Genomic DNA, 13,333 nt, shown 5'->3' with positions numbered 1-13,333 from the left:
AACCATTTCCTGCATCATAAAGGAGACTAATTCTTCTCAGTTGTGAAAAAAAGTCACCCCAAAATGAAAAGTCGGAATCACCATATAGGTAACGTTACTACTCAATGAAAATGACTTCAAGAACTTTTCAGAAATATTGAAATCTTACATACAAGCATTGTGGGTATTGGAGAAGCACTGGAAGCAGGAGCCATCCATCCTCCAGATACCAAGAAGTAATCAGTGCACAGAACGTGGAATCAAAGTGGTGCAGGAACTTTATAGTCTTGCAGCAGAAACAAAGACAAATGGCAAACTTGATTTATTCTAAGCAATAAGAAGTGATGTACAATGTACAAATATTGTACAAGTATTAGAAAATTTGCAAGCTCTATTTCTCCTGTATTATAATTGTTATGTGTAATTACATAATACATTATACAGTTTCATATACAAAAAATGATTTATTGATTCTGGGGTGACCTTTTTTCAAAAGGTCATTCCTTTGTTTTTAGGCAAAAGTTCATCTAAGCTACAGGAAGACCAGTGGTTTTCAAGATATTATAATTATATTTACAAGTTGTGCAGTTCAGGTTGGCTGTGCAGGGGTGAGGTAGGACAAGTGCCTAAAGTAACCTCTTTATACAAAAAAGTGCACCTTCTTGGTGTTAAGGATGCTTGCTTGCTTTATTTGTTTGACTGTTTCTTTTTTGTTTGTTTGATGCATCAGACCACATCTGGCCATTACAAGTAATCATCTTGAAGTACTGACTTTGAAGTGCAGATTTTGTCTATGGACTGAAAGAAACTCTTTGTCCTTGCTTATTATCATGGTAGGAAAAATTACTTCCTGGTTACACAAAGCTAAATCAGCTACAGTCAAAACAGGTACTGGAGAAATAGTTGCTACCATAGGTGCTACCCCAAAACAGACTCTTCCCCTGACTTTCATAAAAACCTATTTTTATGCCTTTTTTTTTAAAAAAAAAGTACAAAGTATAGCCATATCAACAGCACGTAGCCGGGATAACTGAATGAGACCCTCCAAATCCAAACATGGCAAAATATGAGTCCCAGATGCTGGGCTGAAAGAACTGAGGATGTCTTGCTTTCACAACTTGCATGTAAGCTTTCCAGAGGCTGCTGGCTGTCCAATGATGCCAACAGACTCTGGCTGAGATGGATTTTGGTTTGATCCAGCAGACCTTTTTTGTATTTTTTATAACTTGCAGCTCATCCTAGCTGGGGTTTGACCACTATTTCCCACTCTGTTCTCTGTTCTCACTGGACTCTTGGGGCTCATGCTGACATGAGCCTTTTTTTCTTTCCAATTACAAAGCTAAGCTGGCATGTACACAAGTCCCAAGAAGCCAAGTGACAGGAGAAGGGAGTAGGATGGGAAAGCTAATTCAGTGGTTTAACCAATTAACTTCCCTTTTCCCTCAACTGTCTCTACTCTCCCAGGCTTCTAAGCATGAGCGTCTCTGGGGCTAAACCAGCACTCAACAGAAGAGAGCTAAGTGGCAAAAGAATTAATCTGCTCTCTTTTCCAGCCATTTGCAGATTTTGAGCATCCAGACTTGGAGATCAGACATAGATATTCAATTCCAACGTGCCATATGGATGAAGAATTGACATATGCCAACCCTAGACATATCTAACTATAAATGCTGCCACGTCACAATTAATTGTTAATCAATACTTTCCTGGGCAGTTTGCATCCCTCTGATAAATTATTTACTATTTCCAATACAATTATTCATTCTAATATGAGGTTGGTTTTGAGGCTGGCTTCCCAAAATGGCATTTAAAAACATATCACCAAGGAAAGCTGCAAATCTCATTGTTTTCCATTAAAACGTAACTGCCCTATTATAGACCAAGTTGCACAACATCTCTCCGTGGCATCAATTGCGACACACAGATGTGCTGTTTTTGAGTGGTGTCTATTAACCACATTTTACAGTGCAGCATGGGCACAGGGCAGCATTTACATTTTATTATGTTATATTTCAGGCTAATGAACCAACTCTTTTCTTAGTTCAGACTCCAGATGCATCCTAAAATGAGTTTGTAAGCTTTGATGTGTGTTACAGTAAAGTAAAACCATAATGATGCTGTCTTAGAAATTTTGCCGTGACATAACTTTTAGCTCGACGGAAAGACTTTCTCTGTTCTGTGTCATGCTAAGCATATCCAGTATTGTGCCTTCATCCACTTGATTCCAAATAATTTATCAGTCCTGTTTCATCAGCAGGAACAATGCAATAATCACTGTGGGTGCTTAAATCAACACATCATTTCCTAGAAAGAATAGAATATACTGTGGGGAAAAAGGCACACTAATCCAGTGGTCTTCTTCTCATAGAGAGAAGATCTGATGCCTACCTCAACTGACATATTTCAAATGCATGGATACAGCGCACCAAACTCTCCTTTATAGCAAGTAGGTCAGCAGGATGGGCTCTTTCTAAGCTGGAAGGTGTTTTTGTTGTTTATACACATGAGACAGAATCCAGTATGTAATAGGCATGCATAAAGCTGCAGTGCAGGAAAATGAAGGGTATGTGGGTCATTCAATGCATGTCTCCTGCAATGCTTTTGGACAACATTCAGGGTAAAGCTAGCATTGAGTTTACACATTCTTTTCTATCCAGGGAACTCTGATTCTGTCAAGTCCCCTGTAATGTCTCCATTGTTAATTTCCTGATATTTCTATGCAGTGAAATTAGAGGTACAAGCCACGGTTTAGACACATCCATTCTTTTTATCAGTAGGAAAAAATATCAATCAATCCTTGACTGACCATTCACTTTATCTTTGGCACATATCTATTATTTTCCTCATATGCAGCAGTCCAGTTTGTTCGCAGTTTGGATCCTTATCTCCCCATCTCACCCACTGTTAGGTCCTTGACAAAACCAATTGCGCAAAACAAATGCTCTTTGGAGGTTGAGTATGAGAGAAAAACATGTATGATGTAGTGGAAGGGGTTGTGGGTGAAGCAGCTTTGTAAAATGTAGCTCTGAGTAGGGTAACATTTTTTATTTTGGGGGGAAATTACAATGTGTCGTTTTAAAATTCAAATTTGGTAAACCACTTCTGTCCATGTGTGTAATGTACAATCCTTTTCTTTCATATTCAGAAGTAAGCATCACTGAGTTCAATTGAACTTACTCCCAGATAAGTGTATATAGGATTACAGCCTAACAGAGGGCGTTTCTGTCTTTTTCTAATGGACAGAGGAAGAGGCAGAAGAAAGGTTTCCCTTTTCTTTTGTTTTAGGCATTTATACACAACTTGCACAAGTGGTGTACAGTAAAACAATCCACAAAAAATGGGACAGCGAAGCAATACAAATGTATTATGAAAGTGAACACTACTTTAACATGCCTGCTGGCAACAGCATGCCTCTAAGGCAGAACCACATGCTTTTTTAAAAAAAAAAAATCTAAATTTTATTGAGTAAAAAACAGAGCCAAGCAAGCTAGCCAAACCAACCTTCTCCTTCTTGCTCCTCCAAGTCAATACCTTCCAGTCCCCCTGGCTGCTTTCATTAAAAAGCCATTTAATTTTTTGGAATTTGGGCAGAGGAGTATAACACATAGGCACAAAGGTGATTAAAAAGACCCTTGACTAACTTTTCCCCCAACACACTGTGCTTTTACATAGAATTTTAGGGTTAAAAAGTAACAGGTGAAACAATTTTTTGAGAAAAATATATTTTAGGGAAAATAAACCAATTTTGCAGTTTGAGTAGATACCAATAAAAATAAATAAATAGAGACATATTCATCTAGTTGTGTTTCCAGTTGCTCTAAACAAGCTAATATTATCTATTTTCAGGTCCACTTCTGGGTCCCTTTGCAGCCTTACTCCTCCCTACTATAGGGTCTCAACTGTGCCATTCCAGCTCTCTTACTGTGTTTCAGCCCTTTTCCTGTCATGCATCTTGAATTATATACATTTTTTCACCCCCTCTTCTGATTTTTTTAGCCAATTAGAGTGAGAGGAGAGAAGAGTCTTGGTTAAAATTTTATTTCGCTTTAATTGCCAGGTTTCCACAATAAACTTTTGACCCTTCTGTGCAACATATCCCATTTTAAACTTTTAAACCTCCTGTGCATAACTCCTCGCTATGTACCTTTGTGTGAACTCTTGCCCCTCCTGTACCTTACAGCCTCTAAAATCAAAAGAAGCCATTTTATAACACCAAAACAAAGCACAAAATGGTGGGAAGGTTTCATCTATTCACATTTTATTCTGTCAGAATCTCTTAGCCAGCCTGAAACGCCCACATGCATTAATTACAAGACTAAAGCATTTGTATTTAAGTTGCATCCAGTCCGCTTTTCTTTGCAATAGAGTTTTGCTTTGTTTTGAGATTATTTGGGGAAAGAATAATTTAAGTTTGTAATCGAATATATGGCATTGTAAAAAAAATGACCTCCAATGTTTGTGTAGTGTTCTTGTGTAGACCATCTCTATATATGAAGCACTTATGGGTTGTTTTATCAATTCATTATTCATTTCCAAAGAAGGTAAGGGAAATTGTGTATGAAAGTATCTATGCATCCATGGGTGGATGGATAAGGAACATAGGTCACTATAACTAAGTAGAGCTGAACAAGTCACTGACAAACCATAGGATATAATGAATTGCAAGCAGGTGAACATTTAACAGAAGGGCCAAACTAAATGTGACATGGAAGATGCATGCCTAGGTTTTCCTGAGGTTTTTAGGTAACAGTCATTGGCGGGTGGATCTGGTATTGGGACTAGGGTATAGAAAAACGAGTGGACCATTTTTTCTCTGCTTTACAAAAACTGCTGAAGAAGAAGAGTGCATCCCACATCACAGTGAAAAGCAATTATCATATGATGGGATAGATTTAGTAACTTGTTTGCCCATATTGTTTCATTTTTCATGTTGGTTTTTACCTTTCTTCCACAGGTTTTGGGGTGTTATACATGGAAAGGAACCTTTGGGCATGAAATTTCTGTAAGTATGTTGGCATGTTATGCTGGGGAAATAATTTCATTTGCTGACTGGTAATCTTGAAGAATCTGCATTGAACAAGAACACTAACATTGCAACCATAGACATATAGACCTGGGAGCAAGTCCCATTAAACTCAGTGTAACTTGTTACTGACTAAACATATGTTGGATCATTCTATAAATTGCTATTACACGAGAAATCTTGAGTTGAATAACAAAACAAAATAAAACAAAACCTTGTCATTTTCAAATGGATTTTGCTTTATTTAGTGGTTTGGTAATTATTCAGCATTGTTTTTATATGACATTTTCTAACAGGCAGCCTACTTTTGGAAAAGCCGGCATTCCAGATTACATTCAAGCAGGCAATGATAACACAAATCCTGTGATTTTCCTGTTTGTCTGGAACACAAGCTGTACTGTATCTGAGAAAACAAAGTATTAAAAATAGTCCATAGCATGCACTTCAAATGTTGTAAGGTATAAAATAACATACACTGACGCCATTCTGTTATTTCCGAGTGTGGTAACCATGGCAACAGTGCTAGCAGTTTTCTCCCTTATTTTATAAAGCAAATATGAGTGTTTACACAAGAATATACAGAATGTATGCATATAATGCTGATAACATTCATGGATTTTTAAAATTATGGTTTTTGTGTGTGACCTACTTCCCCCTTATATTTTATGCAATATGTTCCTCTCTGTTCTTCCTGTCATTTGATCCCCTTCTCCATCATTTGATGTTTTGCCAAAAATAAGGTCAAATGTTTTTATTTGCTTTGGTGTATTGCATGCATTTGTGTGTCTTGATTTGTTAATTTTTTGCTCCCTGCTTTCCCCCCCTGTTACTTCCACCCATATGTTTTTCTCAACCGTTAATAGTTTCCATTTAAAACAAGCTCTAAAAGCTTATTGATTTATTGTATTTGGTTGTGTGAGGTCTCTTGTCAGCCCTGTGGAGAATTTCAGAACAGAAGCTTCCTGATGAGCTAGCATCCAAAACAATTTCGCCTGAAGCTTCTGGTGTCTCTCTGTTTCTTCACTGCAGAAGTGTAAAGTGTAAGGCTCGAAAGTTAACACTTCCTAGCTGCGGGATTTAAAAACTCTTCTGAACCTCAGAGAACACTCACTGAAGCTGTGGGTGCATTTTCCCCCCTTTCTAGAAGTACTGAGTTTAATTATTAGGGATAACTACATGAGAGAGTTTGAGGAGAAAACTCATTGCCCACAGTAAGCTCCTCTATTTGGAATATATAAAACATTCAGTTATATAATATGTGTCAAGTAGGGATGTATAAATTTATAAATTTTGTTTTTGCTCAGTTTCACATTTTCCTTCTAGTTTCCAGTTTTCTACATTTCCACAGTAATTTGCGGTATTTTTTAAGTCCTCGCGAAAATCTATCAGCATTTCATTAATAATAATAATAATAATAAATTTTATTTATATCCCGCCCTCCCCAGCCGAAGCCGGGCTCAGGGCGGCTAACAACAATTAAATAATCAAACAATCAAATAATCAAACATTCTAAAAACATTCCATTATAAAAATTAATTAAAGTCAAATTAATGGCAACCGTTGAGCAAAATTCTGTGCAGGTTGCCAGAGGAGGGAGTCAGGCTGGGACCTGACCAAAGGCCTGGTGGAACAACTCTGTCTTGCAGGCTCTGCGGAAAGATGTCAGGTCCCGCAGGGCCCTAGTCTCTTGTGACAGAGCGTTCCACCAGATTGGAGCCGCAGCCGAGAAAGCCCTGGCTCTAGTTGAGGCCAGCCTAACCTCTCTGAGGCCTGGGACCTTCAGGATGTTTTTATTTGACGAGCGTAGGTGTCAGAGCTGGCTCCAGGTCCCAGCTCACAGAGGACCAACGCTAGCTGGCAGTAATGTACAAAAGTCTTTATTGAAGTACAGTTTCCATTTTCCAGCCGCAGCGCCCCAGCTCTACGTCTAGGGTTAGATCGGCGAAACTCCATCTGAATCTCCGCCCCCTGTACACCAGTTTAAGACTCTAGCCTTACTCCACCTCTTCCGTCTCTCCTTTCTCCTCTGGGTCCTGTTACCCCCCGGGGTCCCTTCCTTCCTGGATTCTTCTGACGCTGACGTTGACCCCCCTGACTCCTCCCGCTCTTTCCGGCGGGCTTTGGGACCTGGCTCCCTATCCGGGCTGCCAACTGTGCCGCCCTCCTGCACATTTGAACTTGGCGCGCGCGCGCAGCCTTCAACCTTCCTCTTGACCGTTTCCTCGCTCCCCGATGGAGGCGTGGCCAATCCTGCCTCATGTCCTCCCGCTGGCAGTGCGCCTCCTGATCCCGATGCCTGGGACTCCTCCCCCCTACTGCACTCTGGTGTGGACGCTGGTCCTGATTTCCAACTGCTGCTCTCTGAGTCCCCTCTGGCCCCTTCTTCCTGGGGTGTCCCCCTCGGCACCCCCCTTGCCCTGACCATGGGGGCCCCTTTCTGTGAATCTTCCGATTCGCTGGAAAGACTCGGAGACCTCGGACCTCTGTCATCGCTAACATTTCCTTCGGACTCCTCCCCCTCGCTCTCTATTTCCTCCCTTTCCTGTGCCTCTGCTCTTGAACCCCTGACAGTAGGTTTCTCTGTGGGGCATACCAGGAGAGGCGGTCCCGTAGGTACGAGGGTCCTAGGCCGTATAGGGCTTTAAAGGTTAAAACCAGCACCTTAAACCTGATCCTGTACTCCACCGGGAGCCAGTGCAGCTGGTATAGCACCGGATGAATGTGATCTCGCAGTGAAGACCCTGTAAGGAGTCTCGCTGCGGCATTCTGCACCCTCTGGAGTTTCTGGGTCAGTCTCAAGGGCAGCCCCACGTAGAGCGAGTTACAATAATCCAGTCTGGAGGTGACCGTCGCATGGATCACAGTGGCTAGGTCAGGGCGAGAGAGGTAAGGAGCCAACTGCTTAGCTTGGCGGAGTTGAAAAAATGCCGCCTTTGTTATAGCTGCAATCTGCGCCTCCATGGAGAGGGAGGTGTCGAAGATTACACCCAAACTCTTAACGGACGGTGCTGGCACTAATTGCACCCCCGCTAGAGATGGGAGTTGCCCCCTCAATCCCATATCATCCCGTCCCAGCCAGAGGACCTCTGTCTTCGAAGGATTTAACTTCAACCGGCTCCCACGTAACCATTGCAAATTCCTTCTAAGATACATCTTTATTATGCAATTTTGCCTGATTTACACATTTTTTTGCTAAGGTATTTTCATTAATGAAATGCATTTTTGTCTGCTTCCAATAATATAAGCATTTATATGTACACTTTAGCCTAGTCTATTCATTTTTGTACACATTACTTGGCATTGTAAAATTCAGAAATTTGCAAATTTTGAAGAATGACTGTATTCAAGTTCACTTAATATTTTGGAAGCGTGAATTCAGTGTGTTTGCCTTTAAATGTGCAGTGAATCAAATTTCTCTCTGAAAGAAGGAAGAAATAAATAGAATCACAGACAGGATTACTGTGGATTTAACTATCGTCATCTACCTTAGTCACCAGGATATAGACCATTATCAAGTAGGACAGCCTTTTGTGACATTTTAGGTTTGAATTAACATTATGTCTGAAGAAAAAACTTATGTCTTTAGGTATCTAATTTACCTCATATTAGATTAACATTTCCCAAGAAGTCTCCAGGGAACTTGTTTAACCACCCTTTTAAATGTGTGCTGCCAAGTGCTCTCACGTGTAGGAACAAAATAACAGAAAATCAGAAAGTGCTCAAATTGTCTTACCCATTGTCCTGCTGGGCTCCTATGTCCCTTTTTTGGTTTTCAACTATTTTTCCTATTTCTCTATCATTGGGAACAATGGGAAGGAAATAAGAGGGGTTTGTGTCAGCTCCAGGTTTGAGGAAACAGCTGAGAAGGCTATGCAAATCCATGCTTTTTCTTTTCTGCATGCCCTGAAACTTCATCCCATGGCACACACTGGTTTAGAACTAATGATATTGGGCCTATGATGTTGGTATAGGCAGGGTCACAGAAGTTGCCCCAGAGATGAAGATCCAATATATTGTATGGCCCTGGACTCCCCACCTAGGATTTCTGCCAAAAACTGTCATCCAAAGAATCTCACAAGAAGTTCCACATGCTTCAGAAAACTTTGAATGTTTGTTGACCCACAACATGGTACCCGAGCTCCTTCTGAAACCAAGTAGACCTATCTGTGGTATGGCATAGAGGCCTGCTGTGAAACAAGCACATTTTGCTCAAAGGGGAGCAAAAACTGTGGAGTAAACTAGATACCTAAAGACACAAAGAGTTTCTTCTTCCAATATTACATCTTGCCTTCCTAAAATTCACTTTGTTTAATCAGATTAGCTGTGTTCCAGATAAAGTCTCCACTGAGATGGCTCTCTTCCCATTATAACACCCACTCGTTCTTTTTTGTTTCAACCTTTTCCTCCCTCGCTAGGTCATTTTATCTCTACTTCAAAAGTTGTGTGTTCTTCAAAGGCTATCACTTTCCCCTCCACATGTCCTCTTTCTACCACCAAGTACTGGCAAGGCAATTTCATAGCAGAATTCATATTCTGTTCATTCATAGAAGCTGAAAAGATTAAGCTCCTCACAAATATTATATACTCCCAAGTTCAAACAATATTAAACATACATGCAGGATGTCTTTCTGTGCCTGATCAATAAGCAAAACATTCAAGCAGTCATCTCCCTGCTCCATACAAATCATAAAAAAGGAAAATTCTTACAAGGTGCTTCGCTTTAACTGCAAAAGGAAATCAAAGTGTGGTTTGAAGGGAAGATTATATCCATCCAGCATTAATGGGCTCTCTGTAAGTTTCCCCTGTGTAAAGGTCTGCTTATCCCATACTCTGGATTCTCTTCCTGGTTTTTTTGTTTTCGTTTTTTTAAAAGCCACTCACACCTGAACCACTCATACTTCTTTCATATCCAGGTAAAACAAAAGAATCAGCCAAGTGTACTGAGTGATTTCCCTGCAGGAACATAACCAACATGCTAACAGGACTGAAGGTATTTTTCCAACCTGTTTTCATTTTTATGCAAATCCTTTATGTGGCACAAGAGATTGCTATGCTTCACAAGCCATCTGAATTAGAGTCACTGAAATGTGTCATTTTGCGTGTGTTTGGACAATAGGAAAGGGGGAAAAATACCACCTCAACATTTTTATTATTGGCAGGGGAAACAAAACAAATTTTCTACCAAAATCTGAGATAGATGAGAAAGATAGGAGTGCACTTCCCTTTACTGTACTTCTTACAACTGTTGTTGGCAGAGAAAAATGAGAAAACGTTTAGCATAGATTGAAATAATGAAGGCTACTAGCAATGCCCATCTAATTCATATGCCAGATAAAAGGATTTTGTTACTCTGTATTTAAGGAATAATAATAATAAATAGCACTTGCAAGTACCCTTCATAATATTATAGGATAAATTCACCAAGTTTCTTCTCTGAAATACTCTCCTCATGAGCTGGGGGCAGGTCTTTGCCCATGCCAAGCCAGGGCATACAGTGGTACCTTGGGTTACGAGCAGCCTAGTTAACGAACTTTTTGGATTACGAACACTTCATACGTGAAAATGAGTGTTCTGGGTTGCATATTTTTTTAGGTATCTGAACGTACTCTGTTTGGGGGTGCACTTCCGTTTTGAGTGCCACACTTCCGTTGTCCTTCAGAGGAGAAAGGAGGAAGTGATATGGTTAACCACATAGAGGATTTATATGATTTGAATCAGAAAAGAATTAGGGCATATTCGCATGCCTCAATCCTATCAGAATGCATAAGGTCGAACATGATTCCTAGGGGTTTAAGGGTTATTAAACAGCCAAGCCTTTATAAAGGAGATGAGGATTTTATAACAAAATGGATGGGCATATTGAACAGGTGTGCGATTGACCTAATGCTGTTAATCATTGCAAAATCAAAATCTGAAGTTGATGGAATAGACTCTGAGATAGATAAAATCCAAAAAGACCTAAAGAAAGGGAGCGATAAAGCAACATATGATAAAGTGATAAAGAACCTTGAGGGAGTCTATGACTGAGTTTAATAGGGAGTTAAAAATTTACAAAAGGAAAAAGTTCATTAGGGATAGAGACGATTATGCAAATAATAGAATATATGTCTGGCCCAAAAATGAAAATCGCAATAGATCCTTCAACAGCAAAAGAACTAGGAACACCCAGAGGGCAACAAGCCTGACTAATTTAGGGGATAGTGCAAGTAGCATATCTAGTAGAGGTTCGTTCAAATCCGTATCTGAACCTAAACAACAAAGAACATGCCAAAATTTTCCCAGGCGCGGGGGCAAAGGGAAGAACAGGTAACTGTGGTAAATTTGTCAAGCCAAGCACTCTCTCCTAGGGAGGTAGAAGTGCTGGACTTAGGCTTAAATTTTGCCCCTACCCAGAAATATTCAGCCATGAACACCCGCATTGACCTTTATAAAATGATTCAACAAATTAAACTAAGACTTATGTTCCAGTCTTGTTGGTGGGTGCGCAACCCCCCCCCCCATGCTGCTGTGGGAAGTGTGTGCTCTAGGGAGCATTTCCCACAGCAGCATGGGGGGGATCTGTGTGGATCCCAGTTCAGCTACTGATTGATTGATTGATTGATTGTGTGACTGCGGAAATGGGTAACCCCCCCATCCAAACATTGACTATCATCAGTGCGGATAAGAATTTTTTTATTATTTTTAAATGACTATGTCACCCTTACTTCTCAGCTGTTGTTTTGGTGACAGCTTCATCTGCTCATTGGCAGACCTGCAGTGCAAGATTACCCAGTCTTTTGAAGGAGCTAAGTGGGATTTTAGGAAGCTGCCTTCTAGAGTTAGACCATTGATGGATCTATCTAGCTCAGTATTATCTACAATGGCTGCCTGCACCTTCCAGGATTTCAAAGAGAGTTAGCCTTACCTAGAGATGTTGAGAATTGAACCTGGGGTTTTTTTTTGCATGAAAAGCAGATGCTCTACTACTGAGCTACAGCCCTTCCACTTTTTGCAGCAGGTGTGGCAGCAGTGAGGTATCCATACTTACTAACATTTCTCAAATGAAAATGAAAATTTCACTCCCCCAAATGACCCTCCTCAACCTCCGCTTTTTGTGTGTCCTCCTGGCAATACTTCTGGCCTCAGTGCCCTCTCAAACCTGGCACTGCCCCTGTTGGCTGGAGATATCCAAAGACTGTGTTTTTATTAACTTGGCAGTGTAAATGGTAGCATAAGATTGTGAGCTGCAGTACGATACCTCAAAGACATAGCATCTGTGTTCCATTGCCTCATTGCTTCAGGTGCTACAAATGAGACTTGTTTCGTTTTAGTTCCTTTTGCTATTGGGCAACATACTGCTACACTGTAGTAATGATTTAAGTGTCTACAAGAAAGAAAGAGTTTGCAATCCTATGAACACTGTTTTAAGGGTTGTTGATCACACGAGGCTTACATCTGTGTAAGCATGTATGTGACCAAGCTGCGCTTTTTAACATCCACGATAAGAATCAATATACATCTACTCAGAACTCCAATGTTCATTATCAAAGAAATGTCAGAAGAAAGGTTTTCTCGACTCCTAGAGAATATTAAGGAAAATGTCACCATGTGAGTGTTGTTGTCATATCTTCTCCTACACTTAAGATTCCACAGACATATGGCTTTTAATAAAAAGCCTTCCATTAGCTGCTGCAGTTTAACAAGATTAAGCATTATGGAGGACTGATTTGGCTCCTTTCTTAATGGACTAGAAGCAGTTACCACTGAATTTTGCTAACCCCTCTCCTACTTTTTCATTGCTCCTGATGCATGAGCACTCAAGTTAATTATTAAAAGAGCTCTTGATTTAAATTTTTAGTGTTCATCAAGATGAGGGCCCACTCTATTTCCACATAATCCAATAATATAAGTACACTGTGTGGAATGGCCGCTTCAGTTTGGAGTGTATATTTAAGGATATTAACTAAGAGCAACAACAGCATATTGCACTGAATTAGTCAGTGATCACTAACCTCAGCAATCAGTCCCACAATCCAGTCCTAGCCTGGCTAATTCTAAAGCAGGCTGATCTCAGGCCTGAACCTGAAGAATTAACTACGGTGAAGTTACTGAATTAGCTAGCTACATTATGAGCTTTCATTATGACTTTCAAAAGACACATGTTGTCCTTCCCTCAGGATGAGAGAAGTAGCTCAAAACTCAGTCTATAATTTGCTCAAACAGGTGGAGGCTAATCCATAGTGCTATTGGGGCCTAGCCATGTCAAGCAATTTTGAGAAACTTTTCATCCAAAATCTCAAAGCCACACACTCTTTCTTGTCCTACACACATTTTATACTTCTGTTTCAACTC

At 40.3% G+C, this 13,333-nt stretch overlaps 1 protein-coding gene across 1 annotated transcript in view; it reads left to right on the top strand.

Annotated features, from left to right (window-relative positions):
* LOC310677064 (uncharacterized protein) overlaps positions 1-13,333 on the top strand; it is a 546,359-nt gene that overhangs the window by 514,823 nt on the left and 18,203 nt on the right. The window contains exons 5-6 of the mRNA XM_083439368.1: positions 4,934-4,981; positions 9,916-9,992. Coding sequence (XP_083295494.1) covers positions 4,934-4,981; positions 9,916-9,919 — 52 coding nt within the window. The 3' untranslated portion in view covers positions 9,920-9,992. The remainder of the gene's footprint in view (positions 1-4,933; positions 4,982-9,915; positions 9,993-13,333) is intronic.

The sequence above is a fragment of the Podarcis tiliguerta genome (assembly GCF_965153285.1).
Source record: "Podarcis tiliguerta genome assembly, chromosome: 4".
In the NCBI taxonomy this organism is placed as follows: domain Eukaryota; kingdom Metazoa; phylum Chordata; class Lepidosauria; order Squamata; family Lacertidae; genus Podarcis; species Podarcis tiliguerta.
Note: the sequence above shows the minus strand (reverse complement) of the source record. Positions and strands in the feature narration are given on the sequence as shown.